This window comes from Cladophialophora carrionii (assembly GCF_000365165.1).
Source record: "Cladophialophora carrionii CBS 160.54 unplaced genomic scaffold supercont1.6, whole genome shotgun sequence".
Lineage (NCBI taxonomy): Eukaryota > Fungi > Ascomycota > Eurotiomycetes > Chaetothyriales > Herpotrichiellaceae > Cladophialophora > Cladophialophora carrionii.
In genome coordinates this window covers 311639-333896 of record NW_008481831.1, presented here as the reverse complement: position 1 = coordinate 333896, position 22258 = coordinate 311639, and the positions used below count along the sequence as shown (strand labels likewise).

The window sequence follows — 22258 nt, the reverse complement described above, 5'->3', positions numbered from 1 at the left end:
ATGGTCATACGAATTCTTCGAAGCCGCTGGAACGGGACAAATCTCCCGGTTGTCTCGCTTTCTCGACGTGGCGCCATCCCCACGGGGTCGTGAAAATAATGATGTTGGACGTTCATGCCGGATAGTCGAAGATTGCCATGGCAAATGACCAATACAGTTACTGGATCAGCGTCCCCCGTGCTGTCCGTGTCTCTCCCTACCCGGGCTTCTCTCAGGTTTTCCCCGAGATCTCTAGTCTCAGTGTTGTATAAGTGTCGGTCAACGTTCCGGAGATGGCAGATTCCTCTCTAGTGACCGAGGCTTTCCGAAGTAGCCGACAAGCTGTTTCCATCACTCCCTCGAGCGTTCCGTCACGTCTTGATTATCGTACTTGCATCCGAGGTAGGACTAGAATGTCCACCGCTCGACGGACCCATATCCCAGCTTGAGTTTGTTCAACATGTGTCTGAGGATATGAGAGGCGAGGAGTTGGTCGGAAGTGTCTGTCATCTGCATCGAAGTCGACATCATAGTGTCGTCGCGCACCATAGTGCAAGAGGACTTTCGGAATCTCAATGGCCAAACGCAGGCCGACCACGAACCTGAACCATTATGGCGGCCTCGACCATGACCCGTCTTTGGTTACGGCACAACTTTAACGCCGATGGACTTGCACTGCCAGATGATACACTTGCAAAGACCTTCGAGACTCAAGCCAGATAACCGTGTTTCGCTTTGTTTGATCCTCGCGATTTCGTAGATATGTTTCAGTGACACCGTGCCAACGCTCTCGTGGCCTGGTCTTTGTGCACCTTTGATCTTGCCCTTGGCCTCCTTGACCCCAGCAGCTTGGAGAAGAAGCCAAGAGGTGTTGGGTGTGCGGATATCGAAGCTGAAAGAACGGTCCGGTCGAACTGTGACCCGTGCTGGAACCGGGACACCGGGAGTAATGTGAGCGGTACGGGCATTAAATTCCTTCTCAAGCATCAGCCAGTCTTTCGTTTGGTAGTTTTCTCAGCAACCGCACCTTGCAGAAGTCCATGCTCTTGACACCTTTGCTACCCAGTGCAGGGCCGACTGGTGGACTTGGGCTCGCCTGACCAGCTCCGACTATCAATTTCACGATCTGATCGCGAGCCGCCACGGCCTTCGCCATATTGTATGGAAGATTGAACGGTTGGGTAATGCAACGACAGGTAGCTGAATGAGCGTGAGTATCGAACAATCGAATGTCGAAGAGAATTACGGCTCTAGACGAGTGGGTGACTACTCCGTGCTGTTGATTCAAGTACGAAAATTATTGAAGCTCAATGCGCGAAGCGTGACCCTGGCAAAGCATGCCCAGTAAACTAGGCCACGAAGGATCTAGCGGCAGTTGCAATTGGGCCTCCTGGGCTCCCGCCTAGATACGCCCATATCTCGTACCATTGACATTCTTGGGCGCTGCTCAGGTAGCCCGGGTTTAATTTTGTTAGTCACCCGGGGGCTCCTTAGGCGCAACAAGATGCTTCCTTCAAGGCACCGCAAGCATTCGATTCGTCCAGTGACGTCGAAAATCCCCCCTTGGCCGGCAGACGTCTGAATGATCCCGTCCCTTCATATCCTTACTATATCGCTCCAGGCGCCAATGGTCCAGGCTTGATCCGTCTCTGCTATACCTTTCAATTTTCCCATCGCAAGCGTACAGACAACATGAATTGGTTCAAGCAGCAGTTAGCCAACGTCGTGGGCACCGAAGAACCCGAATATGGGCCTACAGCGGTGCAACCTGTTACCAAGCAGACACCGCCCTACTCGATCCTGAAGAAGGAAGATTTGCGGTGGAAAGCCCTGGAGCATACCAATGTCGAAACCGAAACCTTCTACTTCTACACAGACGAAGGTGTTACGGCCATGGCTCAGGTCATCTATAGCAATGTCGGGTAAGAAGCATACCACTGGCAGTTGCCGCATCCGGGCTGATCATTTGTTGATAGTGGTCTCCATACCACCGCCCAGTTCAACAGCAAGATCTTCGACCATGAAGGACCTGGGAAGCATCAATGGTGCTCCGATCCGCTAAAGGATTACGGCTTCGATGAGCCACAGACCAGTTTCTACGCCGACGGCGTGGCTCTGGAAATGAACGAGGCGGGTGATGCATACACAATTAAATCGGCCAGGAATGAACAATGCATTGTTAATGTGACACTGAAAAGGCAAGCCCCTGGTTTCCAAGTTGGCAAAGATGGTACTACATACTTCGGGACTGATCCCGCACATCCATGGGGGTCGATGCGACATGCCTTCTGGCCTCGGTGCACAGTGACAGGCACCATGCAGACGCCCACCAAGACGTACAAGATGGAGGGCATGGGCACCTACATCTATGCCCTTCAAGGCATGAAACCCCACCACCTCGCAAACAGATGGAATTTTGCCAATATCCACACAAAGGGCTATTCTGCGGTCTTGATGGAGTACACAACACCTCAATCTTATGGCAAAACCACCGTCGGTGTAGGCGGCATTGCCAAAGACGGAGAGTTAGTGTGTGTCGGTGAATGTACTGCCGAACATCTTACATCCAAGCAAGAAACACCACACGACTGGCCTGAGCCAACAACCATAGTATGGAGGTGGAATGGCCAGGATGATGGTAAGCCTGCACACGCGGAAGTAAGGGGCGATCTGCCCACAAGAGCAGATCGGATTGAAGTTTTGGCGCATTTGCCTGGGTTCGTCAAGACCTTCATAGGCCATGCAACAGGCTTGAAGCCACATATCTTCCAAGTAAGGCGACCGCATTTCCCGGTGCATTTACCACGCTGCTTCTGTTACTGACCTGTTCCGCAGTACTTCTCGACCGACAAGTTGCAACTGAAAATCAAGGTCGACGGGGATGACGAGGTCTCGGAGACTGGCAGGGTCTTTTCTGAAGCCACTTTCATCTCCTGAACTAATGAAGTTGCGTGTTGTGTTTGCACGCCTGAACGACATTGCATGACCTGGATAGAACTTGAACGGTCTGGATACTGGCTGATTCACATACTCATTGGATATGCGATATGCAACCACTTCGCAGTCCTCTTTTAATGTCTAATTCTTCCATCCCTTGCCGGACCCTCTTCTTCAATTTCCCTGGATTCACACTCCTTTCTGACCCTCATGTCCTCGACAACACCTTCAGTTCATTTCATCCTCGCTTCTCCCTCGACTCACTTCTCTCACTGTCTTTCGTTACGACTTTCAACACTTCAACTACCCAAGGACAGCCGTCAAACCTCGCTTGTTCTTCTCCATCATCGTCGTGCTTGTCAAACATCACTCTCAGACCACCCTTTACGGATCTGCCCTGTTCCATACGACGATGCCTTTGAGAGATGCCTTTGCCGGAAAGGGCCTTGGAAAGGCTGGATCGAAACGCCATCGCAAGCTCCTGCGAGACAACATCCAAGGGATCAGTAAGTTTCTCAGCAGCCCTGCAACCTACAGTCATCTCGTTACAATCCCAGAATCGGGTAGCAAAAAGACAACACCTGACGAACGTTCTACTATAGCTAAACCAGCAATCCGGTGCGGACAGCCTCAGGATGATCTGAAGCCTAGAGCCACGCGCTACACACCCCCCGACATACAGACACAGACACCGCTGACACTGTCTTGAGGGTCACAGACGACTCGCTCGCCGTGGTGGGATCAAGCGGATCCAGTCCACAATCTACGACGAGATCAGGGGCGTCGTGAAGCAAAAACTGGAAGAGGTGAGCCTTACTCCAATCTCGGCAGTCTGTAAGGGCGCTACATCAAAAGTCCAGGTCCCTCTGTACTGTCGACGTTGTGCCTTGGACTTGACACTCTGCTTAGCTTGACTCTCTGACACTGACACTGACGCCAATCTCAAGATCGTTCGCAGATTGACCATCGTGCTGGGTAATTCAGGGGATCCTTCGCAACCAGATGAACTAGTGCAAGGTGTTGCCCTACATGGAAGACGAGTACGTTATTAAACACATCTCATCTGGATCTGACTTGCATTGGCGGACAGATTTCGGAGCATTCTGTCTGTGCAATCTCACTAACCCAAGATAGACCGTTACAACCTATGACGTGGTGTATGTCCTGTACCGAGTGAGTAGTCCTCCGCCTCGTCTGGACTTTTAGTTCAGTTTCTTCTCAGCATCGCTGACAGTCTCAATACAGATGGGACAGCCTCTATTTGGATATGGAACAGCTTGGGGCGACGAGCCGCACCGTTCCCGGGAGACTAGGAATGGGAGGAGGAGTTGAATATGACCGGGAAATGAAGATGTCAAGATTGAATCCATGAACGGACAGAAAGGAGAGGAGGCTACGATGGAGTGAGAGACCGAGCGGGCTGAATATGAATACGATGGGCTGAGGTCGAATGTCCAGAATGGCAACACCAGCAACAGTCCAGATGTTGGGTCAGAACGACAGGAGGCACGGATTCATATGTCAGGCCACACCAGTGTCATTCCGACATACACAAGGGCTGTACAGTAGTAAGATTGTTGGAAAGTCAGCATATCGACAGAGTGTCACAACGCCTGTCTACCGTGGTGCTGTTTGGGGAAACTGAAATCGACACCAATATAGTTACCGATGCAGATCTCAGATGATGACACCGAGCGCTTCAAATTTCATATATCCGAGCGTCGTAGCACGAACTATCCCACATCACGAATTGTGTTGCATCACACGAGCCTTGCAATGCCGTGTACCTCCATAAACAAGATGTCGACAAGGACGTGCTGTGCACCCCTCGGTTGGAAGATATATCCGTGTACTGTGTAAGCTCCGTTATTGGGCCTTCTACAGCTACGTTGCGTGAACTCTGACAGCCAGAGAGCGATTCGAAGCGCTACAACCCGTGATTACTTCGAGGGGGCTCACAGGACTTTTGACGGCCTTCTCTCGCGACCGCTTCCTCCATTCGATTCGAGCCACCCTACGTTCATCCATCACAACTTCAACAACAGCTTGCCCGTGGTTCGTCGGCCCTCCAAATCCTCCTGGGCTTGCCTCGCCTCGGCGAGCGGATAAATCTTGTGGATCTTGATCTTCAGTTTCCCGTCTTTGACCATGTCCAGCACGCCGCTGGCGTAGTATTCCAGCTCATGCCGCGCCACGATATAGCCCATCAGCGTGGAGCGCATTATGGACAGATTCTTCGCCGTGAGACGGGAGATGTTGATGGGCGGGATCGCGCCGGATGCTATTGCGAGAGTGTAAGTAAGATGTAGGGGGACGGGAAGGAAAAGGTAGAGGATGTGAATAGAAAGGGGGAGCGCTAAGACTGACCGTTGCCGTAGTATACGACCTTCGACTTCCGCTTGGCAACCTCGAGGGATCCTTCCCATGTGTCCTTGCCGACGCCGTCGTACGTGCAGTCCACGCCCACTCCGTTGGTGAGTTTCATGACTTGTTCGACCCACGACGGCCCGCTTGTGGCCTTGTAATCAATCACATGGTGGACTCCGTTCTGTTTTGCGAGGGCACATTTCTCCGGCCCGCCAGCGGTGCCGATCACAGTGCATCCGGCGTCGCGCAGCATCTGGGTGAGGAGCAGGCCCATCCCGCCCGCCGCAGCGTGCACGAGGATGGTCTCGCCTTTCTTGACGGGATATGCTTCCTTGATCAGTGACAATGCGGTCATTCCCATGAGAAAACTGCCCACGGCGTCTTCGTCCGACACGCCCTGGGGGATCTTGATCACTCGATCCGCGGGAACGGCCGTGTACTCGGCGTAGCCTCCCACTTTGATCCAGACGACTCGGTCGCCTTCTTTGAATCCCAACGCGTTGTCTCCCTGGATCTTCGCGATCGTGCCGGCAGCTTCTTGACCTGGTGTGAAGGGGAACTGTGCGGGGTAGAGGCCGGTGCGGAAGTACGTGTCGATGTAGTTGACGCCCGCAAAGTTGTTCTTCACCAGCACCTCGCCATCTTGGAGTTTCGGGAGAGGCGCGGATTCGCTGTATTCGAGCACATCGGCACCGCCGGTTTTGGAAAACGAGACCGCTTTCATCGTGGAGGGAAGGGAAGACATGGCGCGGACGACGACCGAGTTTGATGACCGTCGGGAGGGTGGGCTTTGACGAAGAGATAGCTGTGAGGTCAGTGTTCGCAGACGAGTAATTGTCGTTGCTGTGTTGATTAGCGGTTGCACTGGCACGCGAGGCCGCAAAGACATGGGGTTTAATAGAAGACGACGTCGTTTCAATTTCGGGGCAATTAATTCAACTGCTGTCGGTGGAACAACTGCAATGTCCGCTGACAATTTTTCCACCCTCCTTTTGTTGGTCTACAGCTCCAAGGCATGCAAAGGAGACTCATCAAATCCCGGCATTGGGAATTGTCGTCAGCGAGATCGGAGTATGAGGAGAAGCGGCTGCGGCGACATAGCCGTTTCAATAACGAGTAGATCTCGTAAGCATCACTGGACTCCTTGAGCTTGAGCTTGACCTTCTCCGCACCGTTACCTCGTAGAGTTAGATTTACTAGTACGGAGTACATCTACCTCAATGGGTGCGTGTACGGAGTACAAGACCAGCATTTTCCCAATAGGGTGACCGTCCCGTCACCGGGTGGACGCCACTGAATAGGCCTGAAACCACTGCTGACAAAATGATGGGCATCGGATAGAGCCCTGTACTGAGTAATTCTCTCCCCCTCACCTTCCTTGGATTCAGGGTATAAGATCGGACTGTGGCACCCCCAGCTGTCCAGGACCGGTGTACGTATTCATGCATAGAATGCTGGCGCAAACTGAGGGGCGGCTCAAATTTACGCCGCGAACATATGATGGCTTGCGATAAGACGCCTTATCGCAGACGCTTCGGGACGCCGGCAAGCCAACACTAGAGGTCCCAATCCCGCCCCTGCGTTTGGAAATGCGCTGCCCTGCCATGGGCTTCGGTCCTGCTGTGTCTTGTGGGATGAAGCAGGAGGCGAAGGCTGCCGTTGCTGCTGCCGTGAAACGTGTCGTAATCAACGAACATTGCATCGGACATTGCTTCTGCCGCCGACCTCGAGAACCCCGAGGCAGCGCCCCATTTATATAGCCAAAGAGCAGCCGTCTGTGACCGGTTGCCGTCAATCATCGTTTCAACGAGTTAGAACGTTGCACAAAGGTTCCAGGTGTCCTGGATCCCGCGTCACGAACCGTCATGAGATCAGAGACTTAAGCCGAGTGTGCCCGTGAGGTCTGTGTAACCGGGCAATACGATCGACGCCAACAGCATGAAGGGGTGTAGGAAAATCCTCTGTATGACTTCAGCTGATAGCTAGCGTCCAGGTATGGGCTGGTCTCGCCATGGGCGTAGAAGTCGGGTCATCCATGTTGATTTGAGAGATATTCTGCAACGAATCCACCCCGCGAACGGAAGACGACTTCGTGGCAATAAGAACTGAACAAAATGCTGCCATTGAAGAATTGCCAACGAGGCTTGGGCAGTCACCGCTGTGATGGCGAGGCTCGCGACTGGTCCCAGCACTTGCTGTGGCCGTGCCCTGACAGCGGAAGCCTCCAGAGCCTAGGTCAGTGTGTCATGCAGTAAACATGTGTGGCATTTTTTCATCTAGTCGATCATGCCAGGCACTCTGCAATGATGAGTGGCTCGCCGAAACGTCCGTAGAAACCGGTGGCCCTAATTGGGTCGAGAACTTGTGAGGGACTTTGGTTCGAGGCCGACAGGGACTTTCATGTGCTTGACGGGACCACGCCTCACATCAGCGCTCTTGCGAGAAAGTACGTTGCAGAGTAAGACTCTAAATAGGCATGAAAGCGTAGACAAAGCAATTGGCCGCGTCAGCACGGCGAGCCTTTGACAACCGTCTGAGGCCAGGTAGTTGGCATGATAGCAGAGAAGTTGGACCGAAGGATTGCTTGTCGCGTCCGAATGCATGCGCCTTTCAGCTGTCCGGTGCAGACATGCACGGTGGCTGCCCGTGTCGACAAATATACGACGTCGCGCTGCAGGACGTGCTTGCCGACCCTTGGTCCAAAGCATCCGCTGATTACTGGAAGTACACGGCATGCGAGGCTTCAAGTCAGTACCTGATCAGTTCGTCGGCGGAACGCCCTTGGTCCGTGCCGTGACTGTGGCGAGGCGTGGGCTTGCTCGGGGGGATCGTAAAGGGCTGTTGCGCCCTACAAATGGGAGCCGCAGGAGGCGCAATCGGCGGCAAAGGCAGGAAGCGAGTGCATTAGCATCATGCAAGGATGAAGTTTGGTGGTGTTGGATTGTGTTTAGTTTTGTGTGGGGTTTTTACGCCCGTCTTGACCTCGTTTGAAGGCTGCGTGGCCGTCCAATCGTCGCCTCTTCCCAGTACTGGGTACAACAGTTGAAGCCCTACCTCAGTACCGCACGGAAGATCCCTCCTCATTCCACTCTCAGTGCTGCAGCACCAGAAGCCTCATCCTCCACGGACACCGCCATTTGCATCGAGCTCAACTCCACACCGAGGTTCGCCTCAGACAAAACTCACGGGCGTCTGTACCCACCCTCAACACCATTATGTCCCCGCCGGATCGCAGGCAATGCGGCCCGTTACCGTTGTCCTCTGCTTGCCCCATTGTTCGCTTTTCTTCGTATCATTGACTGCACAATAACCTTCTCCTGCTTGGACCACGCGAAGCCGGTGAAAGCTTCCCGAGCCATCTGCATTCGCGCTCATGTGGAAGTGAGGATTTCCTAACTCGACTCCAAGCCTCGCCTTTCGAAACAACACTACCAGCACCTGCAACCGATATCCTGTACCAAGGAGGTTGCCTTAAGACTATTGCGGTTTCCCTTGTTCCCGTTACGGCCCCGAGTTCAGCGGTTCCCCTTGGTTGCATGTGGTGTGCTGATTTCCATCTGGACTGTCTTTCTCTCACACTGCCTGCGCCTCCCGCAACACAATTCGAAACACAACCATCCCAGCTCCCAACGCCCTGCAATACGAGTTTCTCAGGTGACGGCACGTCGTCAAACAGCTCTTAAAGGCCATATCTTGCTCTACGGTATCATTCCACTCTTGAGTGTGTAGCCTCAGCGGCTTGAGAAATCAGTATATAGGGCTGGCTTCGTTGTATGTGGGTGGGCTGGCAATGATTGCAAGATCTTGGCTACGGATGTTGGGTTGAGTGAATTGAGATGACACAGACATGGCCTCCGTCTCCATGCGTGGAGGACGAGGAAGTGGCTCTGGCGAAGGAACATATGCCTGGTGTTGCTCCCAACCAGCTGAAGAGCGAGAACCAACCAGCGAGCAGCAGAGGTTCTGTCGATCAGTATCCTATCATTGACGACACTCACGTTGCACCTCAACCCTCGCATGGTCAGGAGCATGGTCCCGGTAGTGCCACTCGGAAGAGTGGCCAGGAACCAGTCGCCAACACCGAGAAGAGGTTTGTGCTCGTACCCTCGCAAACGACAGAATCAGAACCGGAAACTTTACGACCCGCTAATGGCTTGCATCGATCAAAGTCGACTACCCAGCTGCCCCAGCCAGATGTTGCCAGAGGCAGACCTCATGTGACTAGAATTCACACGGATCTTGGTGCTGGTCTTGATGAAATGCGGACGGGGCAGCGACGGGCTCCTTCTCCCTATTCTCATACGCCGACCGCGTCGTGGGATGCTCTCTCGCCGGATGCAAACCGTAAAGATAACTTGCTGTCGCCAATGCACGCGCACGAGGCAAGAAGGGCGGCTTCTGTTCACCCCGGACCACGCGTCGCCAACCCTGACATTAGTGAATCAGATCAGAAAGCGACATCACGAAGGCGGCCTGACCGGAGCCGGAGTCGAGCCGCGAGGCAAAGCTTCTCTCATTCAGATCGATCAGACTCTGAGAAGGTCAAGCGTTCTAGGTCCACCAAGCGAGACGAGAGCCCGGACAGCAGGTTCTCACGGCGTGCTCATCGTTATCAAAGCCCTGCGCCACGACCAGGTGCCTTCTCCGGCTATACTTATACCGGGCAAGATCACATAACGCCTCCTGCAACTCCGAAGCCGAACAATAATTCGGCGCGCTCGTCTGCAGTGGAGCAGACTCCCGTCTCTGAGCAGTCAAACAGCCGCCATGTTCCAAGGAGAGTGAATACTGACTCACCCAACACATCCTCTGCCGAGGATAGCCATAACCGGCGTCCAAGAGAGCAGGATGGCGTCAGATCAGCTCGGTCCAGGCGAAGTTCGCGTGCACGTGGCGAGGCAGAAGAGAAATCTTCGTCAAAACGAGAGCGCTCTCAACGACGTGACAGGCCTTCTAAAGATGACTCTAGTCGAGAACAGTATTCGTCGGACGAGAAACCCCGTCGCGGCACCAAGACACCTGTATCGGCTCGGACACCGCTGACTATGGAGGGGCTGCTTGAAAATGCCTTCGTTGCCAACCAAAACAAGGGCTCAAGGAACGGTGATGCTCGATCTCGTCGTGCCTCACCATGTGTTTCTCCGGCTCACAGCCCTCCTCAAACGCCTCGAGACGACCGATCACCAAGAGACTATTTCGAACAGAGCCACCACTCGTTAAAGCCATCCAGGCAAAGGTCACGGCCACCGTCGGTCGACGAAACTCACTTGAAAGACCTCCGGAATGTCAGCTCCTCTCTTCTTGGAGTGGCGACGTTAGGTGCCTCACTTGCGGCAAAAGCTATTCCCGCATTGACTCGGTCGAACACGTCCCAGTCGCTCGAGACGCCGAGCAGCGGCTCACAAAGTAGACCTAGTAGTGGGCAACGGTCAAGAAGACCCTCTCCCCTGCTGGAAGAAAGTCAACCAGTGTATCAGAGTTTATCCAGGACAAATTCTGTCACAAGCCGGGATGACAGCGCTGCAACCCGCACCACGACATACACTGTTCATGAGGATCGAGCAGTGCCAAAGACCGCACAATACACGCCAGCACCTCTCGAGGCTCCTCGGACTGCTTCTAGAGCATCGTCCTATTCGCACTCTCCTGATCAGCCGCGCCCGCCAGCGCCCTTCAGAGCATTTTCAACGACCACGACTCAAGGATACCAGCAGCCAGGTGCCGCTCCTGCTCAACAGATACTGCTATCAAGCCCCTTGAATCTGGAGGCTGGTACAGCGCTACCGAATACAGCCGCGCGGCCAAATTCGTTACCACCTTGTCCGCGGTCAAGGCCCGTTGCTGGCTTGCACGATTGGTACACCATTCGGGACATGTCCTTTCTAAATTTTTGCCCCTCGTGCATGGGCTTTCTTGGGTCTACCCGGTTCCGAGACTACTTCATCCCAAGCTTCCAGAAAGATCCTCGCCAGCCAATCATTTGTGCGATGAGCCACCCTTGGTTGCGTGTCGCATGGCTCCAGTCAATCAAGCAAGACAGGAAGGATCTAGGTCTCATCTGGCACATTGCGCACGGTCCACCAGCGGGAACAAAGCCATGCTCTGGCACGAAGAGTGATCTGAGAAGATGGTATCATCTGACAGATCCCAGGACGAAGAGAGCAGTGGACAACTTCGATATATGTTCCGCGTGTGTCAGAAACATCGACCTGATCTTCCCGAAGCTTCAGTTCTGCGTCTTCGACCGACCGCAAGACAAAAAGGAGGTCGAGAAGATCTGCAATCTGAATACCCACAGTCGACACTTCCTGCCTATCCTGAACGAACTGGAAAGGCTGTCAGAGCGGTCGAAGGATTCAATCAGGCATCGAGATTTCCAAGACTTCGTGGACTACATCCGCCGCATTTCTCGAAATCGGCAATGCGTGAAGGACACGTTACTGGCAACTCAGTCATGGCATTTCCACCCTGAAATCCCTGAGCTCACGATTTGCGAGGAGTGTTATGAAGAGGTGGTTTGGCCACTGCGCGATCGGCCTATCGCACGCGACGTGTCCAAGACGCTGAAGCTTGTACCTCCGCTGCGCAAAAGCTCACTCCTTCCCGGCACAAGTTGTCAACTGTACAGTGAACGCATGAGACGAGCCTTTCACGATGCTGTAAGCAGGAACAATCTGGAGAGTCTGAAACAAGTGGCGCAGTACCGGTACCACATGGAGCACCGGCTACAGGAGATGCATAAATTGTATGAAATGGATCAGCAGGCGGGGATTGACCGAAGGCATGAGATTGAAAAGAACATCTCTATCTGGAAGTCCATTGAGTAATGAGATACGTGGTCCACGGGTTATGTTTTAGGATGCTATGAGACATGGGTTATGGAACTGGAAAAGCTGGTGGGTGGCCTGGACATCGTGTGAACGACGATGGGGAGCAAATATGGTCGAATCAAAATGGGCCACGATATCAATACATAGTCATAATGCTACTGGAGCTGAATGCTTCCTTTCGCCATATCATTTACCAAGCCTGCAAGTTCTACCGCAGATTTTTCTGATAACAGCCGGCGACCTTACAGCTTCTGCTGAGATGGCAAGGATCCTTCTCGTCGTGGATTTCGTCCGTCGTAATGATGAGCCAACTCTGAAGGCCAGCCTGGCCAGCACCGCTCTGGCTCAAGATTTGAAAAATAGATTTTTCAGGAGCCCGTCTAAGCACATGGTAGTCTATCTGCAGTCCGAACCCAGCATATTGCTGATATACTGGTACGTCCCCAGGAAAATAGCACCTCCTGTGCTAATCCAACCGACACGGGGTACGAAGCCGCGGAACAGCCCAGAAATGCCTTCCTGTGCCCGGATCTGACGCAGGACTGTCACGGCACCAGCTCTCTCCGAAGAGGCGCCTGATTCCTTCCGTGCTAGCATGATCCTGGTTTTCAGGACGTCCAGCGGCGTCGTCAGTCCAGCAGCAATAGCACCGGCCGCGCTGCCGAAGACTGCACTCTCCGCGGCTGAGACCATCGCTGGTTGTCTGCCATGCATTCTATGCTGCCGTGCCGAGTACGAGGCCTTGAAATTTTCCCATAGACTGAACTGGATGATCGTAAATGGTATTTCACGCATGATGGTCACCCCACCACCCCTGTAAAGCTCCCGAACCATGGTCGTATAGCCATCTGACCTCCGGAGGCCCAGTATATCCTGGAAGGCGAGTAGCGTCGATCCTCCAAAGAGGCCTGCTTGTGCCCGTTGCTTGACTACTTCTGTCGGTACCCTGATGGCACACGCAGCTATTTCTCCCAGCGACGAGGCCAGCATGTGGGCATATGCTTGGTGTGTAGAAGGTGTGTCATTGTCTATCAATTCTCTTTTCACCCCGTCGTAGACCACAAAGAAGGATGCGGCCGAGGGCATGGACCCAAGCAAGGCCGAGGGGAGACCGGCATACATGCTGCGCAGCGTGCCTCGTACGGTATGGCGCGGTAGAATGCCGCCATTGTTGGTACTCGTCAGATTAGACTGGAGTCGGGTCTTGATCGTGTCCAGCGGATAGAGCGAGAAGTCAACTGTAAGGCCGGCGAATGCGCCTGCCTGTTACCGCATCGTCAGATAATCAAACTGCGGGCAGACTTGGATGAGGGTAGGTACGGACAATGAGGGATCTGGTCCATAGCGAGGTCACGACGGGTCGTCGAGCTTCTTGTAGAGCTACATCTTGCCCAGTCATGCCGGAGGACAGCTGGCCGATGTGAGGCAGAGCTGCAGTGAATCCAAGCAGTGTAGACTGTCACATTTCTGATTTGGCTGAGAGGTCAAAGTTGGTTTCAAATGACCTGAACTTCTTCTTCCAAGCGCCGAATGAGGAAATCTGTCTTGTGCTCTGTTTCTCGGTACTTTACATTACGTAGAGCCATAGTACGAGTATCAGGTCAGGAACTGGCTGCGATTTCTCAAATTTACCGAGGGACAAATCTGGCAAGCATGTATAGCATCTTGAGGGAATCCCGTCTACCTGGCTATGTGGAAAATCCCAACTTCCTTGCTCAGCCCTCAACCGACCGAGTCACGTCTCCCGTCTGATGCTTGATCATGAAGCCGCCATCTCCTTTGCTGAGCAGGGTCTTGATCCAATCAACCCCAGATTCCCACCATCCATGTCGGTCTACCTTTGCCATCCTCAGAGAGTCGGGGTCAAGGCTGCCGACACTGACGTCGACGAATGCCATCGGGGTGCTCAGGTACTCGTGGTTGATATACGAAAGGTTGGTGCCGCACCGGGAACAGAACGATCGCGTGGCTCTCTCTGTGCAACCGAACCGTGACACAAAGGTCTGAGGCAATCTCTTATCCTGACTGGGTGGTCCGACTGCCTCAGAGGTGGACAGATGAAGGACGTCACCATGAGAGCCGTCGTTGGGGACGAGATCCCACTCGACCCAGTCAATTGGTGCTATGAACCAGCATTGAACCAGGCACCCGGCTTGCCTCCGGCAGCTGTTACAGTGGTCGATGTCTACCATGGGCATCCGAGTCTGGACTGTTTCGGTGGCTGACACGGGGGTATCGAGGGCGCCAGGGACTGTGGGCCGGTCTTCCCACGAGGGAACATTGATGCTGTACCGAATTGCTTTGCAATAACAGCCCCCAGTAAGGGTAGTGGCTTGCCTGGGGAGGTATGACATTTTCTGCTGCTCATGAATATGAATGGCTCTTTTAAAAGATGATTTGACGTTTGACGCATACTGTGAAAGTTGGAGGTATGTGGCGGGCACTGGCGGGGTGCATGGGGCGGGCGAGCTTCAACGGCAAGGCTGTCGTTGCCCAGCAACAAAGATTGGATGTGCCCCACCCAAATACGGCGGTGAAACTGAGGCGCGTCGCGAACAAGCAACAGGGCAATTAACCACTTATGTCACACATGCTAATAGACATAACACACAGTCGACGAGAGCACATTCTCCTCCCAGCCATGGTTATAGACAGCATAGCTTTCTGTATGCGATAACGACAACACTTGCCTGAGCACCACCGGCTGCTCAACGCGCGAATCACATCGATATCTCCCCTCCTCTGTCACCCTCGTCTTAATCCCCAATTACCGTTCATCACGAAGAAGATGGAGCCGTGGCTCGACTCGCTGTCAGAGGACTGGAAGTCCGAACAGCGCTCGTCGTCGCCGGCACCGTCTTTGTCTGGTAGCCACCATCATGGCAGTGTCGCCCTGTCCCGCTCTCAAAGCCGGATTCCACACCTCGCAAACAACATGCGCAAGGATTCTACCATAGGCAGCTTCCTGCGACACCGGTCAACACACGGCAGGGCTCGCCAGAAAAGCCATTCTATCCTCCGAGAACGCAGCGCGTCAAGTCTGAACCTCCCCGCGGCCCTCGGCTCGCAAAAGAACTCAAGCCTGCCACGGCGAGCTTCCAGCGCCTTTTCGGAGTCGCAAAACTCCGTGCAACATCACTCGGTGCGAGAAAAAGCAACCCTAGCAGAGACGCCTGAGTGGAAGAAGCGCCTTGCTGCAGGCGAAGACGTCAACAGCGATGGCTTCGACCTCTTCTCGCCGTCAAAGTTGGAAGGCGTATTTAAACAACCAAACTCCTCACAACTTCACAGCGACAAGGATGCTGACCTTACGGAAGCCAGCTTTAACCGCAAACCTTTTAACGTACCCGCCTCCAATCCTTTCCTTGAACAGTATTCCAGTTACCGTGGCACCACCAGAACTCGGCTGAACCTTGAAGTGCTGGAGGAGGTCAATGAGGATGAGGAGCCGGAGCAACGCGACTTTTCGGCAGTGTCGTCAGACGTTGTTAAGAATGGCTCCCTTAGAGGGCTGGTCAAGCAGCGGGTACAATCGTTCGAGCGCACAGATGACCCTCGCTCTGGTCAGTCATCTCCACGAAATATTTCTTCTGCGCAGGATCACCGATGGAATACGAGCAGCGGACTAGAAGAGCTGAGGAACGAGGTCATCAGCCCGGTCACGGTATCCAAACAGGACTCCATTCGGAATACGGTGCTACGTAATCCTCTCGATCTCGATGTACAGGCACTGCAAGGCAAGCTTCAGCAGGCGTGCTTGGAGGATGATGTACGTCCATCTTCCAGCGCGAGCGACAGTTATATCGACTACGCCAGGAAGGACGACGCTGAACAGGCCTTGCAAGATGAACCCCTACCCGACCTGACCTCACAGTCTCTCCCGGACGACCTGTCGATGGGCACTCAAGTCTTCGAGACAAACGGAGGCTTCATCAACTCCCGTCGTGGTGGTCGCTCAAATGAAGCCTCGTTCCTCCGCAAGAGCCTAAGCTTGAGCCAGGAGCAGTCACGTCTCGACTCAAACACAAGACCTGAGATCCAGATCAACAGCTCGCCGCCTCTACATTCCCGGCATTTCGATGAGAGCATTGACCACAGTAGGATCAGTGTTTCTGCGCCAACAACCCCTCAAGACACCAGCGTCGTTCATCACACAGACAGCCTTCTCCGACCCGCGTCTTCCGGTAGTCCGTTGAAGCTATTTGGGAATAGAGATACGTACACAAACAACAAGTTGATGCGCATCTTGAGTCATTTCGAAGAGCCCGCCTCCTCACCTGGGCAACCGGGGCAAGAGGGATCGGCTGAGGAAGACCAAGAGCATGCTCTAAGGATGAGTCAGTTTGGCCAGGGTGAGCTCGATGGGTTCGGCTTTGAGCAGAATGTCCGCAAGCCGTCGCCTATACAGCCCACTGTAGTGAAGCCAGAAGATAGGATCTTCAGACCTGTTGAGTCCGATCATCTTTTGATCGTTGCGGCTGTGGAAGAGCATGCGGCTGAAACCGTTGAGCTTGCTGGAGCAGAGAAAGACAGGACGACAAAACGACGCAAGACCTTGCTTGAGGAGGAAATACTCCCACCTGGGTACGAGATCGAGGTTAAAGTCAGCGAGCTCGAAGAGACAGCTACCCTTGCAGGCAAGAAACGGAAAGATGCTCGACCTGGCACCGAGGGTGTTCCAGCAGATCCAGATGTCCTTGCGTCTCGAGATCTCCTAAGACCCAAATCAACTAGAAAGTCATCCGTTAGCCGCGTCCCGTCCACTTCGAAAGCTGAGTCAGATGGTGTGCCACACGAAAACGAGGCCGCAAACGAAGACCTTACAGAGGCTCTAGCTGCGGAACTTGCAACATTTACACACGACGCTGTTGAAGTCAACAATGATTCCCGCAAGGCTTCACTCGCCACGAAAGACTACATGGAAGAAGCAAACAAGGTCATGCAGTTTATTCGATCCCGAGGAAAGCCTAAGCCTGCGGCCACCATTCCCGAAATCCGTGAGCCTATAGAGGTATCAGAGATCAATCCAGATTCCATCCTGGATCTAGACCTGGACGCCGAGTCCACGAAAGACGACTTCTCGCGGCCGCCATCAAGAGATCACACACCAAGGCTGGCCGTCGATCGCCGCCATGCCCGGCATGACTCACGGACAGCGAGCTACCTGCGGAAGTATCGCGATGAGGATGACATGGATGCTTTGGGTGGCACTTCGGTATTTGGTACTCTCGCTACGGGAACTCACGAAGTCCAATCGGAGGGGGAGGAGACAGATGCTGTCAAAGAGCTTCAGGAAAGCGACCCTCCCAACATGCGCATCCTGAACCAATCTGAAACTATGAGAAAACGCAAATACTCAAGTTCCACCGTCGAACAGGATCCGACGCAGAACCTACAATCGGCGGCCCACAACTCTGCCCATAGTTCGACCCAGCATTCTTTTCCTACACAATCATCCGCGTCCGGCCACAAGGGCGTCATCTCGTCAGGGACAGTGTCCATCCCGGACCATGTTGGCACGATGACGTTCGACCATGACAAGAAGATCTGGGTCAAGAAGATGTCTGGGTCCAAGTCTCAGAGCAGGCGTGACCAGCAGACTTTGACCGAGCCTGACCCATTCGAGGACATACCCGACCTCAGTATCGATGAGCAACAAGAGCTACAAGCCAAAGCTCGCGCTCTCAAGCTAGCCGCATCTCAGAAGACCGAACACTCAACTGAAGTTGAGGCTCAGAGCATCAAGGCTACGTCGCAGTCTCCTCCGAGGACCTCCTTACCCGTGAGCACGGTACACATCGAAGAGCGTGACCCAACCGTATCAGAAGATGAAGACAATACTGTGGAAATCAACCGAAGTTCCCTTCGCTCAAAGACCTCAGAGCATGAAGCGAATCTCCACAACGGCATCCCATCCAAACCCCCCGGTCAGCTCAAGGACGATCGAAGGCAAGCTCGGGTCGTCACAATCGCCTTTTCGTCCCCGGTGGTCTCGGGCGTCAATTACGCCAATCTTTCCGAAGAAGACTTTAGCGAGTTGCCACGAGAGGAGGACCTGCCTCTGGACGATTCCGAGATCCAGCTTGAAAATGAAGATGGTGAAGCAAATATACGAGAGAAATCCACCACAGAACCAATGCTTCCGCACGCAAAGCTGGGCTCGGTGCCGGTCCTCGACCACGAGCAAGCCAGCAACTTTCAGCATCGGACCATTTCACCCATTCTGGAAGACGAGGAGGAGCATCTCGATCCACGACTCAGCCTTATACACATCAGGCAATCAAAGGTCGTGACGCCGGCACCGAACAGGTCCATTGCGAAGCTCCAGAAGGGTGGGAACAAAGCTTCAAGCATTCTTTGCCTGACACCTTTATCTGACTTCTCGGTCCACCAAGTCGACAAGGCGAAAGATCTCGATCAGAGCTATGTTGAGGAAAGAAAGCACCCACACGCTCTGCGCCAGGCCCATGGCTCGCTGGCCCTCGCTGTCGATGAGCTTGTCAAAGCAATAACCGATGCTGCTCCTGATGAGCTATTCTGGGATCAGCTTCGAAGCCTGGACCTGGCTCCGAGCAGTGTGCCTTCGGTTCACAGCTTGAAGGACTATTGTCCCGTCTTGGAAGAACTGGCGATGCCGGGCAACCAAATTTCTCAGCTTGGCGGACTCCCGACTTCGCTGCGCATTCTCGACATCCACGACAGTATGGTTAACGACCTAACGTCATGGGGTCATTTGCGAAACTTGCAGTATCTCGATGTGTCGAGCTGTCAGCTTGAAAGCTTGGAGGGTTTCAGTTCATTAGTTCATTTGCGCAAATTGAAGGCGAACAACAATCGTATCTCAAATATCGACGGCATCCTGGACCTAGATGGACTTCTTGAGCTCGAGCTCAGCAGCAACGATATTACCCGCCTCGACTTTGAAGGATCTGGATTGACTCGATTGAAGAAACTGGACTTGAGCCACAACCAACTGGAAGACATCACAAGCCTAAGTTGTTTGCCCGCCCTTGATGAGCTTGATGTCTCTCACAACGCCATACGAAGTTTCGCAGAGACCGAGGAAATCGCGCTGCGGAAGCTACAAATCTCACACAATGAACTCGAAGTGTTTGGTTTGAAGCACATGCCAGCCCTTCGTTATCTGGATCTGGACGGCAACAAGATCAAAGATGTACAGGGGTTGAGCTCTGCATACCACCTTGAATTCCTTTCGGTGAGAGAGCAGAGAGAAAAATCTGCGATTGTCGAATCTGTCCTGAGCACTCCGAATGAGTGCCGGCACATCCGCCTGTCGTCTAATTCTGCGGTCAATGGCACTTTCAACCTGCCAGCAGCACCTCAAAACAATCTTCGTGAGCTCGAAATAGCCGCCTGCGGCATCTCAGATCTTCCTGAACGGTTCGGTCTATTCTTTCCCAATTGCCGATATCTGAACGCGAACTTCAACGCCATAAAAGAGCTCGGGCCCCTCCGGAAGATGTTGCATCTGAACACGTTGTTGCTGGCCAGAAATCGCATCCAAAAACTGAGGCGGACATGTCTTGTCATGTCTAGGCTTCCATCGCTGAAGCAGATTGACCTCCGAGACAATCCCTTGACTGTGGGATTTTACAGTCCTGCAACCGGCCTGGTCACAAATTTAAAGTCATGCGAGGCACGATATTGTCTGCCCGCCGGATCAGATGCAGAAGACGCAGTGTGGATGAAAGTGCTCGATGAGGTGACGGGGCTGAAACGACGTACCATTGAGTTGCTGCTTGCCGAGCATTGCAAAGAACTGGTACAACTCGATGGACTTGCTCTTCGGCGGGAGCGGCTGGCGTCGAACGACGATACATGGACCAGGCTGACCACCAAGGGAGTGCTACTGAAGCGGACTCCTGGGATTATCAACGAAGTCGAAAGTCAGAGCGGCTGTGGACGTGGTGGTAGCTTTGACCAGCAGAACCCATGCGGCACTCCAGCGAATGATGAAGATGTCTTTGACGGATGAGTGTACTATAGCTGGATTTGGGGGTTTGTCGGTTCAACGAGTCTGGACACAGGCTACAAAAGTTTTGAGTTCCGGTTGGGTATAATGAGCGGATGAAGATACGGCGAGGGATGTATTGGACGGGTTGGGCAACGAGCACGAGAAGCTTACTCTGTATTTTTACGCTTGGGAGACTATGAAATGAGACGAATTCTTGACATCAGTACGCTTTATCATGATCTGTAGGGACCTCGGCTTTACATGATTCGTGAGTATAGTATCATCTATTGTCAGTTGATTTGCTGAATCTTCATAGATATCATGAAGACGGAAAGTTTCTGCTTCCTTACTTGAAACGGTTCTGGCAATACATTCTTTCCGAGAGATGTCCTCCGATTCCTCGTCTGGCTCGCGAAAGTTTGACTGAAGCATCTCTCGCAGCCTCTCGGCTCGGCGGGTCAGAGGAGGCGATGGCAGTGGCGGAGAAGATGCACCAAGAAGGATTGCCCACGTACTTGAAACTCACTCTCGTCCACAGAAAGAGCGTCACTTTACGAATGAACGGACGTTCACTTCAATCAGAAGCTTTGATACTGAAAGCGCTTGAATCGGAAGCGCTTAATCTGGAGATTACCGCAGATGTCAGAACACGATGCTTTTACGGACGACTCTTGCTTTCCAACATCGAGAATGCGATACAGCAAGAGCAATTCCAGAAGGCTCTGTCATATCTGGGCGAGATACCGATCAGGCAGCTTTCTCCATCCGCATTGGAGTTTCAAATAGTGCGTTTGAAAAGCACTGTACATGGCAGACTATCGCGGTACGCGGGGGATTTTCCACATGCTGCAGAGTGTTTGCTGCTTTGCCTTGAAACGGTCAAAAACACTGCTGGTCGCTATCACCATAAACATCACCTGGCAGATGTTTATTGTGAGCTACAAAGCCCTTCGGAAGCTCAGAATTTGTTGAGGGATGACATCGAACAGCTGAAGACCACGAATAAAAGGCAGTCAAAGGCCTTCAGACGCTTACAACTATCGTTCGCCGAAGCTTGCATTCTACAAAAAAAACTTCCAGGGAGCCGAATCAGTTTTGAAGCAACTCGAGGAACGCTTTAGGCAACTAAGCGATCAAGACATCACCGACCAGCTCGGCCATGTTCGCTCAATGTTCGGCTTACTACGAATAGACTGTTACCAAAGACGATGGCTCAGCGCTCTTGAAAGAACTGACAAGGTATTTAACCTCATGCAAGAGTACCAGACCTTTTCAACCGACAGCTTTCACAAACATATCAGTCTCCTCTTCCGTGCGGTAATACTCGATGAGCTTGGGGAGCGGGAGCAAAGCCTGGCCGCTTACCAGAGCGCAAAAGCCTTCAAAGATTCCCCCATATATTTCATACCAGGGATGGGAACGTATGTCGTTGAGGAGCTCAAAGCACGGGCACGTCTTCGTAGGCTGTCTGATAGTGAGTAATGGGTCAGACTCGTGAGGAACCTATGGGAGGCGACTATCGTCATCGGACTCCAACAGGCAAAGAGCTCCGCTGACGAGATGTAGACTTCCTGTTATCAATGCTTGAACACCATGGCCAATATCTCTCGCTCGATCCAATGCACCTTCGATGGTTCGCTCAGTCGAGACTATCGCACTGGGATCGAGATCCTTCCATGTTTGAACGTAGAGATCTTGAATCTCTGGCACGAAGCGGTTCCTCAAGTTTCGATCTACTGGACAATCAGTTACCCCAGTCGACTTAGCCAGAAGGCGGTTTACCAATCCTAGTCTTTCCGTCCCGTCGTTCGTCATACGATGTGAAAATGACGTGTTCAGGTCGAACTGTATGTGCTTGCAGACATCTTGCGATACAACGCAAAATGGCGGTCCCGTCTCGCCGAGAGTAATGACTGAAAATGAGTACCGGGACGGAACCCCTCGAAGTGCAAGAAATTGTTAGTAGGTTAGGGGTCAACGGAGCTCAAATCTCACCTTCGACTCTCTGAAGTAGCTCCTGCGTACCAATCCACCGCATGTTTCGCGCTCAGTTCAGTATGAGCTCCATCGAGGTACCATTCGCAATCCCCCTCCGTTATTTTGTGGAACCTTCCAGGCCAATGAAAATTATTGACACCGTTCGCAATGGCTTGGGAGGTCAAAGCACTTT

General features: G+C 53.1%; 7 protein-coding genes across 7 annotated transcripts; 3 read left to right on the top strand and 4 right to left on the bottom strand.

Annotated features, from left to right (window-relative positions):
- Window positions 1–621: 621 nt before the first annotated feature.
- Window positions 622–1135, bottom strand: G647_07079 (ribosomal protein L11; the record flags this gene model as incomplete). The annotated part of the gene is made up of 2 exons (XM_008731396.1): window positions 622–957; window positions 1007–1135. The coding sequence occupies 2 exons, from the start codon at window positions 1133–1135 to the stop codon at window positions 622–624; spliced, it is 465 nt and encodes a 154-aa protein (XP_008729618.1).
- Window positions 1136–1671: 536 nt separating this feature from the next.
- On the top strand, window positions 1672–2916 carry G647_07078 (uncharacterized protein; the record flags this gene model as incomplete). Its single annotated transcript, XM_008731395.1, has 3 exons — window positions 1672–1901; window positions 1956–2751; window positions 2815–2916. The coding sequence occupies 3 exons, from the start codon at window positions 1672–1674 to the stop codon at window positions 2914–2916; spliced, it is 1128 nt and encodes a 375-aa protein (XP_008729617.1).
- A 2027-nt stretch (window positions 2917–4943) lies between these two features.
- On the bottom strand, window positions 4944–6028 carry G647_07077 (uncharacterized protein; the record flags this gene model as incomplete). Its single annotated transcript, XM_008731394.1, has 2 exons — window positions 4944–5197; window positions 5284–6028. The coding sequence occupies 2 exons, from the start codon at window positions 6026–6028 to the stop codon at window positions 4944–4946; spliced, it is 999 nt and encodes a 332-aa protein (XP_008729616.1).
- A 3091-nt stretch (window positions 6029–9119) lies between these two features.
- G647_07076 (uncharacterized protein) lies at window positions 9120–12110 on the top strand (the record flags this gene model as incomplete). The annotated part of the gene is made up of 1 exon (XM_008731393.1): window positions 9120–12110. One exon carries the CDS (start codon window positions 9120–9122, stop codon window positions 12108–12110), a length of 2991 nt encoding a protein of 996 aa, XP_008729615.1.
- A 399-nt stretch (window positions 12111–12509) lies between these two features.
- G647_07075 (uncharacterized protein) lies at window positions 12510–13512 on the bottom strand (the record flags this gene model as incomplete). The annotated part of the gene is made up of 2 exons (XM_008731392.1): window positions 12510–13376; window positions 13438–13512. 2 exons carry the CDS (start codon window positions 13510–13512, stop codon window positions 12510–12512), a joined length of 942 nt encoding a protein of 313 aa, XP_008729614.1.
- A 316-nt stretch (window positions 13513–13828) lies between these two features.
- G647_07074 (uncharacterized protein) lies at window positions 13829–14467 on the bottom strand (the record flags this gene model as incomplete). Its single annotated transcript, XM_008731391.1, has 1 exon — window positions 13829–14467. One exon carries the CDS (start codon window positions 14465–14467, stop codon window positions 13829–13831), a length of 639 nt encoding a protein of 212 aa, XP_008729613.1.
- Window positions 14468–14901: 434 nt separating this feature from the next.
- G647_07073 (uncharacterized protein) lies at window positions 14902–20109 on the top strand (the record flags this gene model as incomplete). The annotated part of the gene is made up of 1 exon (XM_008731390.1): window positions 14902–20109. One exon carries the CDS (start codon window positions 14902–14904, stop codon window positions 20107–20109), a length of 5208 nt encoding a protein of 1735 aa, XP_008729612.1.
- Window positions 20110–22258: the final 2149 nt, after the last annotated feature.